The sequence below is a fragment of the Ixodes scapularis genome, unplaced genomic scaffold (genome assembly GCF_016920785.2).
Source record: "Ixodes scapularis isolate PalLabHiFi unplaced genomic scaffold, ASM1692078v2 ptg000834l_1___fragment_1__unscaffolded, whole genome shotgun sequence".
Lineage (NCBI taxonomy): Eukaryota > Metazoa > Arthropoda > Arachnida > Ixodida > Ixodidae > Ixodes > Ixodes scapularis.
In genome coordinates, this window is record NW_024610050.1 from 1 (window position 1) to 19,619 (window position 19,619).

Here is a 19,619-nt window from a genome sequence, read left to right on the forward strand (position 1 = left end):
CTGTACGAAGCTTTTCCGAACCGGCAAAGGTGCCACACACGTCGAGATGAGCGGGCAAACTGGGCTTCGGCGCTTGCGCAGCATCTTCAGACCGGGTCTTTTCAAGAACAAAGTGGCCGTGGTAACAGGAGGAGCAACGGGGATCGGGAAGGCAATCACCGAGGAGCTTCTTTATTTGGGTATTTATACGCAAATTCTATTACAAGTCATACCCAAGTTGAAAAACAAAACGCTGACTGAAAAAAAAAGTCTCATCCCTGCCATACTGTAAATTTAATGACACTTCACTGAACGACATTAGAGAGTTATAGAATAAGGGCCCCAAAGCTTTGAATCTCCAATACAGCATAGAGGTTCGCACTGCAACTGTGCATGCCCACCGCTACTCGATCCTGACAACGAGCGTCGGCGTGCCACGCTGTGCTCTAAGAGTGGCGCGCGCTAATTATTTGTCACATATCATTTGGTATAAATATAATTAGGTTGCACCATGTGCAGGGGTACGTCATTCTATTTATTTCGAATATACACATATATTTGTGCCTCTGCTAGCAGAAGCTACAAAAAGAAATAGCTAATCATGCTTGATATTGCGTAACCAAGCAGTTCTCGAGGTGAGGAAAGAAAGAATTACTGAGGAAACAAACGCTTAATGAGGCGAACTTGTGCACAAAACAAAAAGGAAACGGACGATAACAACAGGGCGTCGCGGGGTGACGATGTCGGCGTTGTTTCACATGCGGTGATTCCGCGGCCGAAATCGCTGCCGCTAGCGGCGCGGTGGCACGGATCGCGAGGTTTCATTTCCCATGAACCTTTTCTGGCGTTGCGATGGCCAATGTTGCTTGTAGCAAACAGATGCGCACAGTCGGTTACAGCGGCTTCTAACAACAATTTTAATGCCTTAGTTTTCAGTACCCTTTAATTTCACCTTAATAAAAAAAAAAAGAAGTTCAAAATACTAAATACACCGTCTTATTTGTTTATGCTGTATTTTTTTTTTTTTTTCAAATTTCGTTGTTACGGAGGATAAAACCTCGGATCATCCTCGGCAGCGTCACGGGCAGCGCCTTCCTCGGATGTAACGACTCCAACTGATATGGCCGACCCGAACCTCCAAAGAACTCGACGCTTCGACACTCCACTGATAAGCAGTTCATTGAACTGGGCGTGATATATTTTGTCTTACTTGGTGTGACGATCTGTTCTTAGAAAAGACACGTGAATGTCGCTCAGGTCTTCATCTTCTTCTTTTGTTTTTCTCACGCTCGCACAAACCGCTTCCGATTAGCGTCTCTTGCGCTCGCTACAGTTGGTACTCAGGCGAGGAAAGTAAGAAAGAAACGTGCAATTTATTGAGGAAAACGAATTCCGAGGAAGGGGACAGCAATCCCCCTCCTCAATAATCTCCCGAACAGTTCCGACGCGACTGCTGAAGCAAAGAACACCCACTGGAAAAAAGAAACCGCGAACCAGTCGCTTGCGTACTTTCTCTGCTTGTCGTCTGCGTCAGGAACGTGAAAGCGCCACCGTCCTATGCGCCAGCTTTCCCGCAGTGTTTCTCCTGTCACGTGATTTCCCGCCGTGCTCTGAGTGGACAGCGTGGAAGCTGCCGCTCTGCCGCGGCGAAAAATTTCCAACTTGGCGGAACCGTGCCGCTCAGCCGCTGCGGCTGGCCAGATCGCCGCGACGGCACAAAATCTCGCCGCTCTAGGTCCAAAATCGCCGCATGTGAAACCCGTTTAACAGGAGGTTCGAACGCTGGGGCGAGACTGACTCCGGCTCGCCACGCGGAGCACCTTTTGTACCTGCGTGGGTTCCTGAAACATTCGGTCAAGAACGTTCGGCGCGTACAATATTCCTAACTCAATGAGACGAGAAAGTTATCGAACTTGCGAAAACGAGGAATAGAAAAAAAAAAAATAAATAAAAGAACATTTCGCTACCTGGAATCGAACCCTAACCTTCCGCGCGACAGTCAGCGCGGTAACCATTCGGCCACGCTCGGCGACGCGAGTTTCGAAATTGGCTATCCGTCATACTTGAAATGTTTTCTTTTTAAAACCAAAAATGAGCAGTAATTTTGTTAGGAACGGCAGTAACCCTGGCAATAGGAACAAAACAAGCCACTTCGGTCATCAAGCTCTATTACCTTTTGCTGGGGTTAGGCATTCCCAACATTCTGAAACATATGCCCCTGCGAAATCCGAACTATTATCTGCAAATTGTTAAAAAAATTTATTTCAGCCAAACAACTTGATACATTGTTATGTACATACCACGTATGATGTACTGAACGCAATAACACAATGTTAAACAATATTTGTAAAATGTCAGCTAGAGATGCCTTCTTATTATTCCTAATTTACAGAGAAAAACCTCTATATTCTGTTATTTTGTGTGTGTGTGTTTTTTTGTCATGAAAGTGTATGTCTGTGCCTGAGTGTGTGCAAGTACTAAGGACTCGGTCGCTTCTAGACAGAAGACAAATAAATAAATAAGCCCTAGATTTTGTTTTTGCATTGCTTTCTATGAACAACGTTTGAAAAATAAGGAATTTCTACTTGCCATGATTAATGAATGTAACATCCACCTAAAATAATAACAGCGCCGAACTCCTAGCACGCATCTTGAATAAATGTGTATATTTGATTTTTGCTGTATATTTGATTTTTTGGGTCTAGTGTATTTTTGTTTTCTGCTGACTTTCCGCCAAGGTGTGTATGGGAACTAGGGCCTCGTCAAGCTGCAGCAGCAGCTTTTTGCCCTCTTTTGCACATTTGTTTTCCTTTTGTAATGAAAAAAAAGGAAATAAAAGCTTATTATTACTATTATTATTATTATTATTATTACTATTAAATGCATTTTTTGGGTATAAACTGTTTATTCATCGAGAATAGCTAAATGCCCGCCCCGCATTGCTACTTATGTTCCCAGGATAAACGACTCTTCCGCACGTTTCTATTCAGGATTTGTTTTTAGTACAAAGAACATTATGCAAGAAAACTTGTGATGCACTGAATTCGACAAGAGCTTTCTAAAATTTCCCAAGCTAATAACGCAAAGAACCGTAATTGACTTTCAAGTACTTTCTTAATACTATCATTGACGTTTCTGGTCGAAACTGCCGTCAGATGTTTTTTTTGCCTGATAATCATAAGCCTGTGCTTGTCGAACTAAACAACAAGACGTTTTCTCTCAGCAATGACATCATCCTTTATACATTAATGTTAAAAAGGAATTATTTTTTTTTGTGAAACGTATTTAGATTGACGCAATTTATGGGAGCATGCACATGCACACGGATCTTACGTCACGCCTTTGCTGTGACGTCACCACGGCGCATACGCACACTTTTCATTTCCCGCTAATCGCGTTTCTGCTCATGCGCTTGGCCGACGCCCGGTGTGGTCCAACATGGGCCTCGTTTGTAAACGACAGTGTTTTCATGCGAAAGCATTAGCTGTCTCATGGAGCGAGCTGACGTCATCAGTTTGAAGCGCGAAAACGGCTCCTAGTTTCCGCGATCCCAATAGGAGTGATTCGCCTTCGGCTCCATTGGCTCGCGCGCGTCGACGGGGCTCCCATTGACCGCTGCGCCATGGCCTCCGAGATTCCGAAGCGCGCGCGCGCTAGTACGCAGCAGACGACAAAGGGAGCGGACTAGGGTGCCTTCATGTGGGCTTTGCTTGCGGTGATGACATCTGGCCATTTTGTTTCGAACGCTTATTTTTATTTTTTTGTTCTGAAGCGCGTGAAAGAGCGTGTCCCTGCACGCGCTCGCGGCGCTGACTGTGTTAAGGCGACATTTTGTTTCCTGTGATTTCTCTGTATTTTCCCTGTGAGCTCGTGCTGTCGGCATCGGGTACTACAAACGATGGCATCACCCTAAGCAGACGGGCATTGAGGCACTCTAGTGCGGACGAGCAGACGAAAAAGGGAGCGGACGAGCGGCTTGCATGCTTTCGCATTCACAACTCATAAGAAGTGCTTAGGTGTACCTCGAGCTTTATTTTTTATTCCTGGTGCCTCAAAGAAAAGAGAAGTATGTTTTTCTCACAAGGAAAGTAATCTACGTTTAGCCGACCGCTTATCGTCCACCTAAATGTAGCGCAAGCAAGTGGGACTTGCAGATGCCGAAGTTTTAGAACTGTGATTACAAACTATTAATACACAATTTTTGGGGATTTTCAGTTAGGTTGTGGGGCTCTTTCCGGTATCAGACGTCATTTGTCTTAATGTTTTTCGGGCTCCGTTGACCGCCATGTCTTCATGAATAATTTCCGAAGATTCAATTAAAGTGTTTGAATCAAGAAAAGCCCGCGCTTTGGAACTTTTTTTCCTCTGTTCTCAAACGCTATAGTTTTACATTTGGGTAAAGATCTCCCGAGCGTTGGGCGATGCGTACTTTATTTTTACGGTGAGTAAACTTAGTTTTTGTTTCACTTAAATAAAGGGTACATTTTTAGCCAGCGTTCTTGCTAATCTACCGGTTCGCACCTTAGTGCAAGAACCTTGTTTTACATGCGGTTTGTCAAACACTGACTCAGTATAAAGCGCGAGGCACATGGACGGCAGAATAGTCCGATCCGACGTCCGATCCGACAGTCCGAACGCCGTTCCGAATTGCCGCACGCGGTAGTTTGAGACACACGCTTCCGACCTTGCATGCGACACGACGATCCGTTCGACTCCGCCCAGGAGATCCAAGCGCTCCAGCTAGGTCCGCGTTCCTATACAGCAGTGGTCTCAAACTCATTTCAGTGGGGGGGCCATATATCCCACACCTGAAAGGCCGAGGGCCATCGCATGATAGGAAGGGGGGGGGGGGGGGGGGGGCGTTCCTCGTGCATTATGCTTTTTGGAAACATACCTCGTGCATTATGCTTTATGGAAACTCGCTGTAGTTTGTCAGCGACGTCTTTAGATTTGATTTGTTTATATGACTACTTTGGGCCCTGGCCAGATGTGATAACATGAATTAAGGTGACAAGCACCGCCAACGTGCTGGCAATAGGGTGATTCCACGTCAGTTCATGCAATGATGGTCCGGGTCATAATTTAGATATTTTTGTTAAAAATATATATGAAAGCCATGTTCTTGGGAGGAACATTCAGCTAGATATGAACGCCGTAACAATTTGTTTCGCTGAGATATAAAATAGAGAAGCTTGAGGCGTGGAAATTGAGAAGATTTCACAATGCTACTTTGCACAGTCGTCATTTCCTTATCGAACCTTTCACGGCACCATAACTTTTTTAACATGTTTTACAAAGGTTATACAACACATACATAAAAAATTAAAAATATCAATAAAATATTTCTATGCAAACAAAAATATCAAACATGGCATAAAAACGCGTTTTAGAGACATATTCACAATTTTTTTTGCAAATAAACCATCTTTCATAATACTTCACAAAACATATCAAAATGCGCGTACTTAAATATTCTTTACGAATATATAAAGATAATATACCTACCCTTAAATATATTTTTGTTATCAACGCGGAAATGCGGCTGATTTCTCAAAATGTGGCAAGATTGGGCGTCGATATTTAAAAAACTCCATCTTTTATTTGCTTTAAACTCCCCTTGGCACTTTGCAGTGACTTGAACTAACCTGTGATGGCAAAAGATTGAGTAACATATGACCTCCAAGCGGGAAATGCTACGACAAACCTTCACTCGGAGCGAGCCGACGTCTTCGTCATACCGGCTTTGCCGCACAGCACCAAACGTTTTGAGCGTTAGTTATGGCATGTATTTTATATTATTAAAATTCTTTTTTTATAAGCGGTGAGTATTAGTGACGTGAAAAGGAACTTTGAGCTGGAATACCATTAATTAGCTTACAATTCACAGGAATAAAACGGCCCCACTCTGCAAATTCGCTGCCTATGCATCATACATAAGCTTAAAACTCTCAGTTGCGCGAATGGCCATGTATACATCTGGCCTCTTGGCATATGATGACTTTCACAGATGAGTTTCCTGGATTCCTTTGACAGGTTTTACGGTGGTACACTTTGCTTGCTTCACCGCACGAAACTCTCGAACTCGAAGACAGTTGTGAGCACTGCGCAGAGTGGTTTGATGCGTTTTGCGAAGTGCTGAAGGCATGTAGTTAGCTTCTGATTGTACGTGCTTCTGCCACCAATCATCCTGAAGAAAACAATATTGCGTCTGGTGTCGGAAGCGACTGCCAACATGATTGATCAAACATGAAAACTGAAGCGCAAAGGTGGTGTTTGGGCAACCCCTGATCCCTACAAAGGCGAATGCCGAAGACGTGAGAGTACTACACACGCGACGACCTCGCATGCTCTGTTCAAAGCCCCAACAAAAAGGACGTCGTCAAAGCCATGATCAACGACATGTTCAAAGTCGTAAAAAGGTTTATGACCCGCTCTATTAAGGAAGCTCACCAGCTGTTTAGAAAGGACCATCCCGATCCCGAACTAGGCATCTCCAAAATTTATTCCCTACGACCAAAACGGGTAAAAAAAAAAAAGTCCCGAGCACGAGGTGTGCACATGCATATATTGCGTCAATTATCAGTTGCTTTTAACGGCAATAACAAATTCCCCAAAGAAGACATTTACTGAAGACGACCTCAAGCGTATCTACCTCTTCTGCGCTCCACAGAACGATTGCTTTCTGCGCCGTTGCGAAAAGTGCCCAAAAACGCAGAGCATCTCGCTGCAGTCGCTTCATCTCGACGAAGACGAAGAGATCGGTTTCGCGTTATGGGACGCTGGCGAACTCGTCAAAAAGGTTATGGACACTTCTGCCTTCCTGCGGCAATAGGAGAGCGAAAAGTATATGAGGCATTCTTACATCCTTGACCTTGAACGAAGCCTGATACATGACACAAGAACCGCCTTACCACCCACGGCAGTGATGTTCCACTTCGATTTTGCGGAAAAATGGACAGCACTCTTTCCAACCGAAGTGCAGAGTTTTCATTGAAAAAAACTCAAGTGTCTCTCTCCACAAGTGTGGTTACGTCCACGCAAGGCACGCAAAGCTTTGCCGTTGTCACCGATGGTACACGACACATGACACAGCTCACGCTCTTCTAGCCACATAGGCCATAAAAGAGTATGTTAATGTTCATTTCCCAGTCTTTTTTGAAATAACTCTTGTATCAGACGGAGCGGCGGCGCATTTCAAGAATCGCTTCCAATTCAACGAATTGTCTCGGAAGCCGCACTCTTCGGCAAGATGGATCTTTTCAGCCACTGAACACGGAGAAAGCGCTTGTGATGAAGTAGGTGGAAGAACCAACGCTCACCAAGTTGAGATCTTCGCTCAACTCAACGATTGCCACCGCTAAAGACTTTGTGGAAGTGCTACGTAAAAAAGTAACAAATGTCTGCATGTTCCACCTGTCCGTGGAACGGGTTCGAGAGTTTCGTGCGGTAAAGCAAGCACAATGGACCACCATAACACCTGTGAGAGGAATCCAGGCTTCTCATTTGTGGAAGTCATCATATGCCGAGAGGCCGGATGTATACATGGCCACTCGCATAACTGAGAGTTTTAAGCTTATCTATGCATAGTTGACGAATTCGCACAGTGGGGCCGTTTTGTTCCTGTGAATTGTAAGCTAATTAATGGTATTCCAGCTCAAAGTCCATTTTCGCGTCACTAATACTCAGCCCTTATGAAAAAAAGAATTTGAATAATATAAAATACATGCCATAACTAACGCTCAAAACGTTTGGTGCTGTGCGGCAAAGCCGCCTTGACGAAGACGTCGGCTCGCTCCGAGTGAAGGTTTGTCGTAGCTTTTCCCGCTTGGAGGTCATATGTTACTCAATCTTTTGCCATCACAGGTTAGTTCAAGTCACTGTAAAGTGCCACGGGGAGTTAAAAAAAATAAAAGATGGAGTTTTTTAAATATGGACGCTCAATCTTGCCACATTTTGAGAAATCAGCCGCATTTCCGCGTTAATAACAAAAAGACAATTAAGGGTGGGCATATAATTTTTACATATTCGTAAAGAAAATTTAAATACCCGTATTTTGATATGTTTTGTGAAGTATTATGAAAGATGGTTTATTTGCAAAAAAATTGTGAATATGTCTCTAAAACGCGTTTTTATGCCATGTTTGATATTTTTGTTTGCATAGAAATATTTTATTGATATTTTTAATTTTTTATGTATGCGTTGTATAACATTTGTAAAACATATTAAAAAAGTTATGGTGCCGTGAAAGGTTCGATAAGGAAATGACGACTGTGCAAAGTAGCATTGTGAAATCTTCTCAATTTCCACGCCTCAAGCTTCTCTATTTTATATCTCAGCGAAAAAAATTGTTACGGCGTTCATATCTAGCTGAATGTTCCTCCCAAAAACATGGCTTTCATATATATTTTTAACAAAAATATCTAAATTATGACCCGGACCATCATTGCATGAATTGACGTGGAATCACCCAATATTTATAGAACAAGCACGTACACTGTCGTTCTTGTTGCTCAATTCACCCACCAATTAACCAAGCTCAACATGTCTCTAAAAACAATGACTTAATTTGACAGTTCTTGCTTTCCTGACGATTTTTATTACAACATTCTGAAAAAATACTTGTCTTTTAATGGGGATATTTTTTTGAAGGCGAGAATAACGAGCTCGTAGCTTTATCTTTGGCAGTTGCTCGTGTTGATCGAGAGTTTGCGCAGCCGAGATGCATCCTTCAACGAATAACTCGCGCTCGCGGCCAAGCAGCGGAACTGTTGTGCATTACAAAAAGCTGGGAAGCCGAAAATAAAGTGAAACAAAGGGCAAAATATCACTGATCACCAATTCACAGATATGAATAGGTGAAAAGAGCAGAGCCACTTTTCGAGCGAAAATGAATCGACGAGATGAAGTCACTATGCCGCATGCCATTTCTAGTGCTCGGGACATGGGAACCGGGACTCTTAGCCGGTTGCCTGCGGGCCGCGTTCCAGCGAGTCGCGGGCCGCGTGTTTGAGACCCCTGCTATACAGGGTACGATCTCTGGTCCCAGATTGACGGCTCAGCTCGCACGAGCGAAATTAGGCACTCGTTCTCGCTAGCGCGTGCATTCTTTGCTGGGGTCATCTTTCTCGAATAAGTCAGCGGGATTCACGCGTCCGGCTTCTCGTCGCTCAGGTCAGTCCCGTCTTCTTGTTCGTCCCGCCAGACCCAGTACGTCATCCTGACGTTCGCGCTAGGGGTGCTGTCATTGGCTGGACGCTTCCGACAGTCCGTTCGCCGTGTGAAACTATTTGGCACGTCGGACGCACGCCGGATCGCCGATCCGACGTCTGATACGACCAAACTTTTCGGATCAGGCAGTCTTATTGCCGGATCAGACGTCGGATCGGATGGATTTTTCGCGCATGTGTCTTGTGCTGAACTGTGAATAATAGCTTCAGAGTTCCCTCAGTCGTACTGAAGGCACAAAGACGCAGCACTTCCTCGTGCTGAGACATGTCCTTTAGTCATGTCGCCTGGCTGGGACTTGAGTTCAACGGGTTATGTCTTTTTGCTGGTGTGCTGCGCTTTCCTAAAATAATATTAATAACAATTTACTGATTTTTAAAAGTAGCGCTACGGCCGTTTGCACAGGGTTTGTAAAAAGTTCTTCGGCGAATGACGGCGAACCAGCAGAAAACGTGTCTTTCAAGACGCAGACGCCCAGCCACTGCCACGCTTCACCCGGCATATTTTACACAGGCCCTAGATGACTGATCCGGAACTTCCAGTGGTCGCACTTGCGCTGCAGCAACTAAGCGTGAATGCGGCGCGATTCAGCAGCTGTGGGGGTCTAAGGCTTTGTCAAGCTGTCCCTGTGACAGCTTTTGTCACAAGCCTCCGGTATCCTGTATGTTGTGCTTGATGTAAAAAAAATAAACACTTAACATCAATAAATAGAAAGATATCACCAAACATTCTTCGCATGCGCAAAGCCGCCATTACTGTAGCTACCAAGAGCCAGGCGCCAGTGACCGAGACGGCTCGTGCCATCTCGGGCTATGCACGCGCACAGCTCCAGCGAGGTTGTCGCACGTGCCGAAAGACTGAAGTTCCCTCGACGCTTCGCGGCAGCTGTGGCGGAGCCAAACTGGCTGGTGACGTCGGCCTATTGTCACAGAGCTCAGTGATATTCTCACTGACTGAACAGGAATCGCAGCCAAACACTGACGCAAAGCTCGCTTTCAATCGCGTCCGGTCCCGCGATAGGACAAGGTAAACAATTTAAAATTACGACGCTCAAACCTGAAAGGAGTAGTCCAAACCACGCCCTCCAAGACAAGACCACCTACAATGAACGTGACGCGCGAACGTCCTCCTCTTCTTCCATGGAAAGTCACGACCGTCGGATTGCGCCAACTCAGCAAGTTGACCCAAGCGCGACTCTGGTCTTCTTTCGACGCGTTGATTTTATATGAGGCAAAGCCTAACACTTACGCAGCTGTCCTCTACGTCCATTCCGTGTCTTCGTTCGATCTCATTCAAGTGACGTCAAAATTCTAGTGCACAGGGTTTGATTATTCTAGATGGTGTTGCCTTATAGCCCGGTTTGGTGGTTCGACATGTTCAGTCACGTGACTAATAGTTGGCATGACGGCTGTTAGTATAGCGCACCCCTGCAAATGTATTCTCGATAAGCCGTTATGATTGGGGAGCGCTGTAAAATACACACTTTATACACAAGAATATTTCATTCCAGGTTGCAGCGTCACAATAGCGTCTAGGAACGAAGAGAACCTGAGGAGCGCGGTCAACGATTTGCGTAGCGGACTAACTGATCAAGACGGACAGCCTCGCATCTCGTTCATACCTTGCAACATTCGCAGTGAAGAACAGGTGGGTAAGCAATGGTCACAGACTTGGTGATACCCTGTTCAAATCGATACAAATACAATTTTTTTTTCTTTTTTAAATAAATGGCAAGGCGAGAAGAGGCAGGCATGTTTCAAACTCGATGACTATAAAATAAAAAGTTGGGAAAGCACAGATGTCTTTTGATGGCCGTTTCTATCTGAACGAGCATTGTGCCAATGTGGTGTCGTGAAGGCGTGATGAACGTTAAGGGGCATTCCGGCGTCCTCTTTATAGTCCCCGATTTGCATGAAAAGTTGCTAAACACACCGACATACATCACTGAAATAGTAACCCAAATTTTAGGTCAAAATAAATATTTTTTTGCGAAGTTATTGAATTTACAATTTCGATCCTCACCTTGTTTTTCAAAATGAAAGTCTTTCTGCGGGCACAATAAAAAAAAAAGTGACATCAGTGAAAGGCGGGGTTCAATCTTTGCGCAGTAGACTATGTTCCGAACCGATTACAAGCAGTTTAATGGTGCCGAATGAATGATTTGGAAGCTCGCTCCAGTGCCCGCGCAGCTGCATGATACACATGCTCGCCATAGTCCATTTTTAGACTTCTCGCTCAACCAACACCGCCTAGAATATTCAAAGACCTGTGCATTAGAATTCTGACGTCATCACAGTGAGATCGAGAGAAGACACATATTGGACACGATTGCTGCGTCATTGCTCGGCTGGGCTTCGTATCCAATCAACGCGTCGCAATTTGCTGGACATCGGGCTCGGGTCCAATTGCTGAGTTTGCGCCATCCGACTGTGATGACCTCCCGTGGAGGAATAGTGGGGCGTTTTGAGGCCTTCATTTTTCTAGATGGCGTTGGCTCGAACTGCAAGCCCCTAACGTCACGGCACAGAAAAGCGTGGGTATATTTGAATGTTGGTTTTGGCATCGTCTTCACTTGCCAATTTCTCAACAACTGTTCTGTATTTCGCGATACTAAATAGCATACCGGAAAGGGTGAAAACCAGAGATTCCAAAAATAGAGTTAATTAAGGTAGCTAAAATAAAACTGCCGGACCGTTTTAACGCTTAAGAAGACCGGTCATACTTTTTTGGCAGAATTTCCCCTCTACATTGTGAATCAGAGATGCCAAATCACAAAAGTGGACCAAACTCCCACTGTCTAAACATTCAACGTCTAACTTGTTTGTTTTTTATATTCCACACACAAAACTAGAATTAGGGGTGAGGGGGGATATTTGGCGCACCAGAATAGCCTGCGTTTTAAGGTTGTGAAGATAGCATGCAAAGCGTACGAAAATGTAATGTCTTTTTTTAAAATCTGTTTTGCCCAGGTGAAAAAGTTGGTTAGCCTTTCCCTGGAAAGTCATGGCCGCCTCGACTTCCTGGTCAACAATGGAGGTGGCCAATTCCTATCGAAGGCGGACGGAATCTCGTTAAAAGGATGGAATGCTGTCGTCGAGACCAACCTAACGGGGAGCTTCCTTCTCTGCAGAGAAGGTAGGGGCGAGCTGGTTGCCCAGTTGAGAGCTCCAAGACGCTGTAGCGGCCCTGAATGATGGACTTTAGCCGCGCCCCTTCCTTTCTAGACTAAAAGCCAGTTGAATTCGTTCAAACATACTCCATTTAGTCTTAACCTGGTATCGAAAGAACTGTCATCAGCCCAGTCTTTAAACTTTGAGATGCATCTCGTATCAGGGTTGGGCAGTATCGCGATACAAATGCATCGCGATAGTACTTCAGAAATGCATTTCGTACCTGTATTTCTGTATCGCGATACATTTTTTTCGCGTGTATCTGTATTCCTGTATCGAAATACGTTTGGAATGTATCGTTGTATCGCGATACAATCAGGATGAAATGTATTTCGTTACATTTCTTGAGAAATACTCCCCCCCCCCCCCCCCCCCGAAAACAAAAAACAAAAAACAAGTCCAAACGCATTTTTTTTTTTTTTACTTTTGAGGGCACATGGGTCAAGGAGATGCTGGGGCATTGTTACTCTGCCGACCAAGGTTCCTTTTGATTCTGCAAACTATTTTTCTATGCGTCCTCTTCTCTCTTCTAAGAAGTGTCGCGTAATCTCGGGGACTCGAACCAGGTGGCGTGCCAGGAGTGGAGTCAGAGTATCTTCTGTCGTAGGTTCTTAGGTAGGGATGCCTTGAGTCATTGTTTGCTGGCATCCAATGCCCGCTGCTAACCGTCTCTCTCACCCAGCCGGCAAAGCTGAGTCACATTCCGTTGCAACACCAGCCTGGCGGTGGTTGACTTGAAATAGTAGGAAGACTCACGCTGTGAAGTTTAACACATATTCGAATGCATCTGCGGCTGCGCCCGTAAGATTGCACGGCTCAAGTGTACGTCAACTGCCGACGTGAACGTGACCTGCTGCTCTGGTGATCCGAAACCCAGGAGGAGGCCAGAAGTTGCCTAGCTGTGCCGACCCAGACTTCGTACACCTGCGACTTTTCTCTAGACCGCTGTTTCTAGGACAGCTCGCACCTGTGCCGGCAATATCAGCTCGCAATCCACAAGGTCTCTGTTTGGATAATGCTAGGCAAAAACTTGAGGACTGCAATCCGTGCGTCGCTGGCGGAGGGTCGGTAGTAAGGACCTTCAGAACAGGGATGCTACCGTATCGTTTTTTCAACCACAACAGAAGATAAGACATGTATTCCAAGATGCTTCAGGTGGTCCACTATTCTCAAAAATTCCAAATGACACTGCATGCACGATCTTCAACGAGGTAACCTACAACGTATTGTCCTCTCATACAGCAGCGAGGTAAAGTTTCATGTTCAAGGCCACACCTATAGAAAAAGAATACTAGTTCATTCCACCGTGACATCATGTGATCAATGTTGACAGGATTCCCTCGTCAGACAGACAGGATGTCATGGAACAGACCGCGGTCAGCACTTGATGGAACGTTTTTTTGGGCCCATTGAAGACTCCTTGTCGTCCGAAACCACTACCTTCAAGGCAAAGCGCCAAGCCTACAGGAAAGTAATTTCGGGATCGAAAACATGCACTTCAAACGTCAAGCTTCATCTCAGTTGGCGTCTCAAAAAATTTGAAAAGTGTATTGCACTATCAGTATTTCTGTATTTGTATTTCTGCCCTCCCTAAAATGTATTCCTGTATTTGTATTTCCAAATACTTTTTGCCTCTTTTTAAAATGTATTTCCAATACGTATCGCGATACATTTTTGCAGATGTATCTTAGTATCAGTATTTTAGCTACTATTTTAATATATCCCACTATTTGTATTTCCAAATACATTTTTGAGTATTTCTGCCCAACCCTGTCTCGTATGAAGAAACACTCCTCCGCACCTGGTACATGGTCCGTATTTAATCCATTGCTCGCATAAAACGTTTTTCATACAAAGCACAACCTGCAAAATGCCTGTTTTATGAGCTCACAAAAAAAAAAACAATTCTATCATGCATACATCACTATTAACCTACTATGTAGTTCACAAAATGTGTCACGCCCCTTTATAACAAACTATCTAGAAAAAACATAATTCTTGAATAGTACGCAACTGTAGTTAGTTCGTACCACATAAATGTTCAACTGTTAAACCTGCATAGTCCGGGACTATAGCCTTGGAAATTCTGCAGGCTAAAGCGGAATGTATAGAGTTACTGTATAGTGCAGGCTATCTGTGACTTTGAGCGGTGGCCTATAAGATGACTCAAGCAGACCTTCCGCAGTAAAACGAACCGCAAAAAATGGTGTCTGATATTAGAAAGCTTAAACTTCCACCGAATGTGCACTGAGTAGGTAAGTTTCATGATACATAATTTCAAGGCGCAGTTATTTTTTTCTAAAAAGATTAGAGAGAAAAACTTGCCAAAGTCAAGGTTGCAAGCGTTCGCTGACAACCGAAATAGCGAGACTTGCTGCTTGTGGCGCCACCTTTCGATAGCCGCAGAAAGCAGACATTAGAGTGCGTTGTCTGCTGGCTGCGCCTATCAGGAGAGGGCGCCAGAATAAATAGCGTCGCTAACACCAGACGTATACAAACGCAACCAACCTTGACTTTGGCAAGCGTTTTGCTGTAATTTTGTACGAAACGAGAACTGCACTTTGAAATTTTATACTGTAAAGTTCACTTTCTGAGCGCACATTCGGTATAAGTGAGCTTTCTATGAGTAAACGCCAATTTGTTTTTTGTTGCTTGCTTTACAGTAGAAGGTTCGCTTAAGATACTTTATATATGAGCTTTGAACACGAGGACTACCACCACCTTTGCAGCAGGAGAGTTTTTAGAAAGCACGACCTTGCTTCTGTCGCCCTCTGAAAAGTGGCGTTTTTCATTCATTGGCAATGATGGGTCTTCAGTGAGGTCTCCGCAGCTTTGGGCTCTGCTGTGAGAAAGTACAACCTGTGATTACCTCATCTTAATTAGTTGTGCTGTGCTCTTCACAACTGCACTTTATATACTTACATGAAGATCCAGATGTAGTTTTAAGTCGCATGCACATCATAAAACATGCTTACATGACCAGCTTCTGGTTCACTGCATTGCGGTACCCGCGATTCATAATCGTCCCATACCTTAGAAAACGAACAATCAATTTTACCATGAAATTGTCTACGATCTTTTCGCTTACAAGAACACGTATCATAATTTTCGGACCATATATACAGTCCGCACCCGGTGTACCCGCAGGGGCAAATTCCGGAAAAAAAACAATGTTTTTTTTTTTTTTTTTTGCAGTGCGCAATTTGTGCAGATTACCTTCCTAGTGTATTGTCCGGGTCAAGTGCCGAATCTGCATCTATAAATATACCATGCACAGCAAACTTTGACAAATGTTTGCTTTATTAGCTCACAAAGAGCCTGTATTCTTCATAACTTATCATTAATATACTGTCGATCAGAAACACCGCCAAATCTCGTCAAGAAAGATATGGAAAAAAAAACAAAAGAAATCCTCCCATAGCCCGTATCTGCAGATAGACTGAGCACCGCGGAAGAGTTCACCCTCTAAGCCGCGTTTTTTTCTTGTATGGCGGATTTCTCACATTGGTTTCACAGAAACTGCCTGCAGACATGCTGGAACAAGCATACACACGTATTAAACCAACATGTTGGCAACATGCGTGTCCGCAGGTCATTTGGTCCTCACGCCTGTAGCGAACATCGCGTCTTTTGTGTGATGTATAGAGCAATACGACCCTGGTTTTAAAGTACACCAGGAAACTTAGTGCTTCTATTCGTAGTAGTTGCATGCTTACGATCCACTTTATGTTTCCCACATGTTGTGGACAGCTTACAGCCAGTGGATGAAAGACCATGGCGGATCGATTGTCAACATCACCATGGAGAATACGCGTGGTTTTCCCTTGGCATCGTGAGCGATCTTCTCTTTTTTTTCCGGCAAGTTGAGTTTGGGATGAAGCAACGATTATCTTGCAGGCATTCGGGAGCTGCACGAGCTGGTGTGGAGAATCTGACGCGTTCTCTGGCCGTGGAGTGGGCCGAAAGTGGAGTTAGGGTCAACGCGGTCGCTCCTGTGAGTGTTGACTATGCTGGATTTCTGAACAGTTCACTAATTCACTTTTTTTGTGTTTTTGCAGGGAGCAATCTATTCCGCTACGGCAGCAAAAAACTATGAGCGCAGAATTTTTGATGAAGCGCCGGCACGAATGGCTGCCAAAAGGGCAGGCACGCCACAAGAGGTTTGTGTCGCGAATTACACAAATATTGGGGCTTAGGCTAAATGCAAATATTAAATGTCTTTTCAAGTAACTAGCAGCCTAAATAACCTGGACAAAATATATTTATGAATTGCTCTCCTCTGATCAAATCAATAAAAATAAAATCACTATACTAGAAGTAAAATAGTAGCGCCTGTCTGAAATTAGAGCATGGCTCGTTTAGGTGTATACGTACATGTACGAAGCAAAAACTCCTCTGCAGACGTTGTGAGCGCAATGCCTCGCCCCCACTTCCCACCTATATATTTTATATGATAGTATATCGCTTTTGTTCTCAACGAGTATACGGAAAACTCTATACGCCAGACACAGTAATACTCACAAAATCGTTTTTATTAAACCCCGCACCACCGACCACCTGAATGCATGGAGGCGCTAACCATCTTAGCGAACTCTATGTCTTTGCGGTACAGCTTCAGTCAACGAAGCCACAGGTGTTGAGTTCAAATCCCGGTCGAGCTGCCCTCAATACGACAGAGACGTATTGCGGGGAAGGCGCCGTGCAACCCAGATATTGGTTGCACGTCTAAGAACCCCCGTTGGTCCAGAATGACTCTGCGTCCTCATCTGAGGGATATGTCAGATGACGTTCGTCCTTTTATTGTGTAAGATGCCGAAATGGTGAGTTTGGCGAAACCTCTTCCTCAGGTGTCTTCTGCGGTCTGCTTCTTGCTATCTGCGGGAGCGTCTTACGTGTCGGGCACAACACTGTTTGTGGACGCAGCTACCAGACTGCACCCTGGACACCTGTTCGACGTTCCAGGTAGGCAAATTAACTATTGATGCAAATGTCGGTCCACCGCAAAGATGGCTTAGATATGTTCCGGGCCTTGGTGACGTTGGAGATGCACCAAGGTCTAAGGTTCGGCAAGTGCGGGTGAAGATGACGCATGATTTTGAAGTATTTTGCACATGACTGGGAAGTATATGAACACGTATGCGATGGGGCAACATTAATTCTAATTTTCTTACGCGTCTAGTAATTGCTTCACATTCAACGGTCTAATTTAATTCTTAAATTTCAGCTTACAAAAATAGAAGCTTAAAAGTTTGAATTGATGTTTTGGCAAGTTACCGATTACAACACTTTTTATGGTCTCTTCTGTGACAAACCTGAATTCAATCAAGAAAGTTTCTTTACAGAGGAAGAACGTATATTCATCTGTGGATAAACTATACCACGCAATCTCGCAAGCTGTTTCCAGCACTGTCGCTGACAGCGAAAGAAATAAGGTGCGGTGGGAGTCCACGGCATCTTATTATTACTCCGGTGTCTATTAGATTGCCACCGTAAGAACGAAAAAGAACGATCCACGAAGCGCGAACGTAATAAGGTTTACTCCGAGATTCTTCGGCTGTCGGCGACTATGGCGAGCTTGCAATAGGCGCAAGTACGCGTCTTTCCAGAGAGCCCACCCTACGGGACATTGCGAACGCCAGTTCAGCGAACGCATTTTGCGTAGTCACTTTCTCGCGCCTTTGTAAGAATCGAAGACAGCTTGTGAGAGGGAGTGTCATACAATTTGCGTACTTAAGGGAAATAAGAAATCAAGGCTAATAATGTGAAGTACAGTTGGCACTAAAAGCAGTTAGTACGAGTGCTCGACGGCTGGAGTTGTAAAATTGCTACATTCGACGTTGCGTTGTCGCGAATGCAGAGAGCGAGAGGGAGCCCGGGCTGTTTCCGTCTTTCGATGTCAGGGGTTCTCTTCAAAACAGTTATCATTTGCACAAAAAAAAAGATAGTTAATTTGTTTATTATACTTGCCGATTTAGCGTCTTAAGACGATATTGACGTAAAAATAGCGAATAAGAATATATATTTGTTCTCAACAAGCGGAAAAAAAAACTTGTACACGCTTACGTTTGGCCAGCAAGGGCCTGAAGCAAACCAATGGTGATTTGAAAACAGGTACAGGGAGCAGCTTTTGCCTGCTAACCATAAAAAAATGGCTCCCAATAAGCAATTTCGTCTCCGCTTGCTTGCATGAATGTGGCACCAGGTGTCGCCCTTTCGCGGGCCCGGCAGTTGGTTCTTTATGCTAATAATGTTTAGCGCCAACTGCATAAGTTTGCTGTTGCAGCGAATGCGTGTCTTGATATCCTGCTATTCGTTTTATTCTTGTTCACAGCACATGACCGATGGCCGAAACATGACAGCTGCATCGATTACAATGCTGAAGAGCTCTCCTAGAAGGCTTTCCCCTCTTTGGAGCACCAGCACCTGAAACAATCAAATATTTGCGATATACTTTTGACTTCATTAAAGTTAGATCGAGTGAAGACGCTATTTCGATACGAGTGCTGGCCTTTGTCTCCAATGAACCTGTTGAATGACACCTGGCTTCAGGGGACCAATTGCTGAGTTGCTACATCCTGACTAATTATTCCAGGCCTTGATTATTCTAGGTGCGTCTGCTGCATCCATTAATGTTCTTCCTGCTGGAAATGGCAAAAACGCAGCATAAAAATCTTGATTATGAACAAACCAAGGAATAGGGTATCCGTCTAGGCATCTAGTTTTTTGTAAACTGCAGCACTCGAGCTCGCTGCCCCGCTTACTGATATCTTCGGACAAAAGTCGCCCAATTTGTTGCTTTTATGAAAGACGTGTTTGTGCTTGCTGGTAGATCGTTTATTCGAATATGTACAAAATTAATGCTAGGCTAACAATGGCAAGACTCACGACATAACCGAAGAGTAATCAGTTTTATTGTTTGTGTGGCAGAAGCTGATTACTTTTTACTCTTGAATATGTATATACAGCATGAGCTATGAGCAGTGCTGCATTAGAATGTTCTGTATATATCATTTCGTTAGGGGGGATTCACCCGCGATTTATTTGTCGCCCTTCTCACATGGATGGCGCTGATTTGTTTTGGAGCAAATCAGCGCCCTGGAGCTTGCCGAAGTTTTGGGCTTGACTATTTCTAGAGATGGACACCAAACCATTGAGGTTAGGTCAGCCGCACCAGCGGACAGGCCTGCCTCGAACGAGACAACGGCTTCCAATGGCCCGCATAGGCCTTGTGTCGAGGCGACAAAG

The 19,619-nt window shown here is 44.5% G+C and overlaps 1 protein-coding gene across 1 annotated transcript; it reads left to right on the forward strand.

Moving 5' to 3' along the window:
• Nucleotides 1–46: 46 nt before the first annotated feature.
• On the forward strand, nucleotides 47–18,789 carry LOC120842845 (peroxisomal trans-2-enoyl-CoA reductase-like). The gene is made up of 8 exons (XM_040214032.1): nucleotides 47–179; nucleotides 10,715–10,851; nucleotides 12,174–12,339; nucleotides 16,125–16,206; nucleotides 16,272–16,368; nucleotides 16,433–16,534; nucleotides 17,222–17,336; nucleotides 18,706–18,789. Exons 1-8 carry the CDS (start codon nucleotides 47–49, stop codon nucleotides 18,765–18,767), a joined length of 894 nt encoding a protein of 297 aa, XP_040069966.1. The 3' UTR covers nucleotides 18,768–18,789.
• The last annotated feature ends 830 nt before the right edge of the window (nucleotides 18,790–19,619 follow it).

Coding starts and splice junctions, on each gene's coding strand:
- LOC120842845 (XM_040214032.1), top strand. CDS start 47: ATGAGCGGGCAAACTGGGCTTCGGCGCTTGCGCAGCATCTTCAGACCG. Junction 16,207..16,271: donor CGTGGTTTTCCCTTGGCATC/GTGAGCGATCTT, acceptor ATTATCTTGCAG/GCATTCGGGAGCTGCACGAG. Junction 16,535..17,221: donor GGGCAGGCACGCCACAAGAG/GTTTGTGTCGCG, acceptor CCTCTTCCTCAG/GTGTCTTCTGCGGTCTGCTT.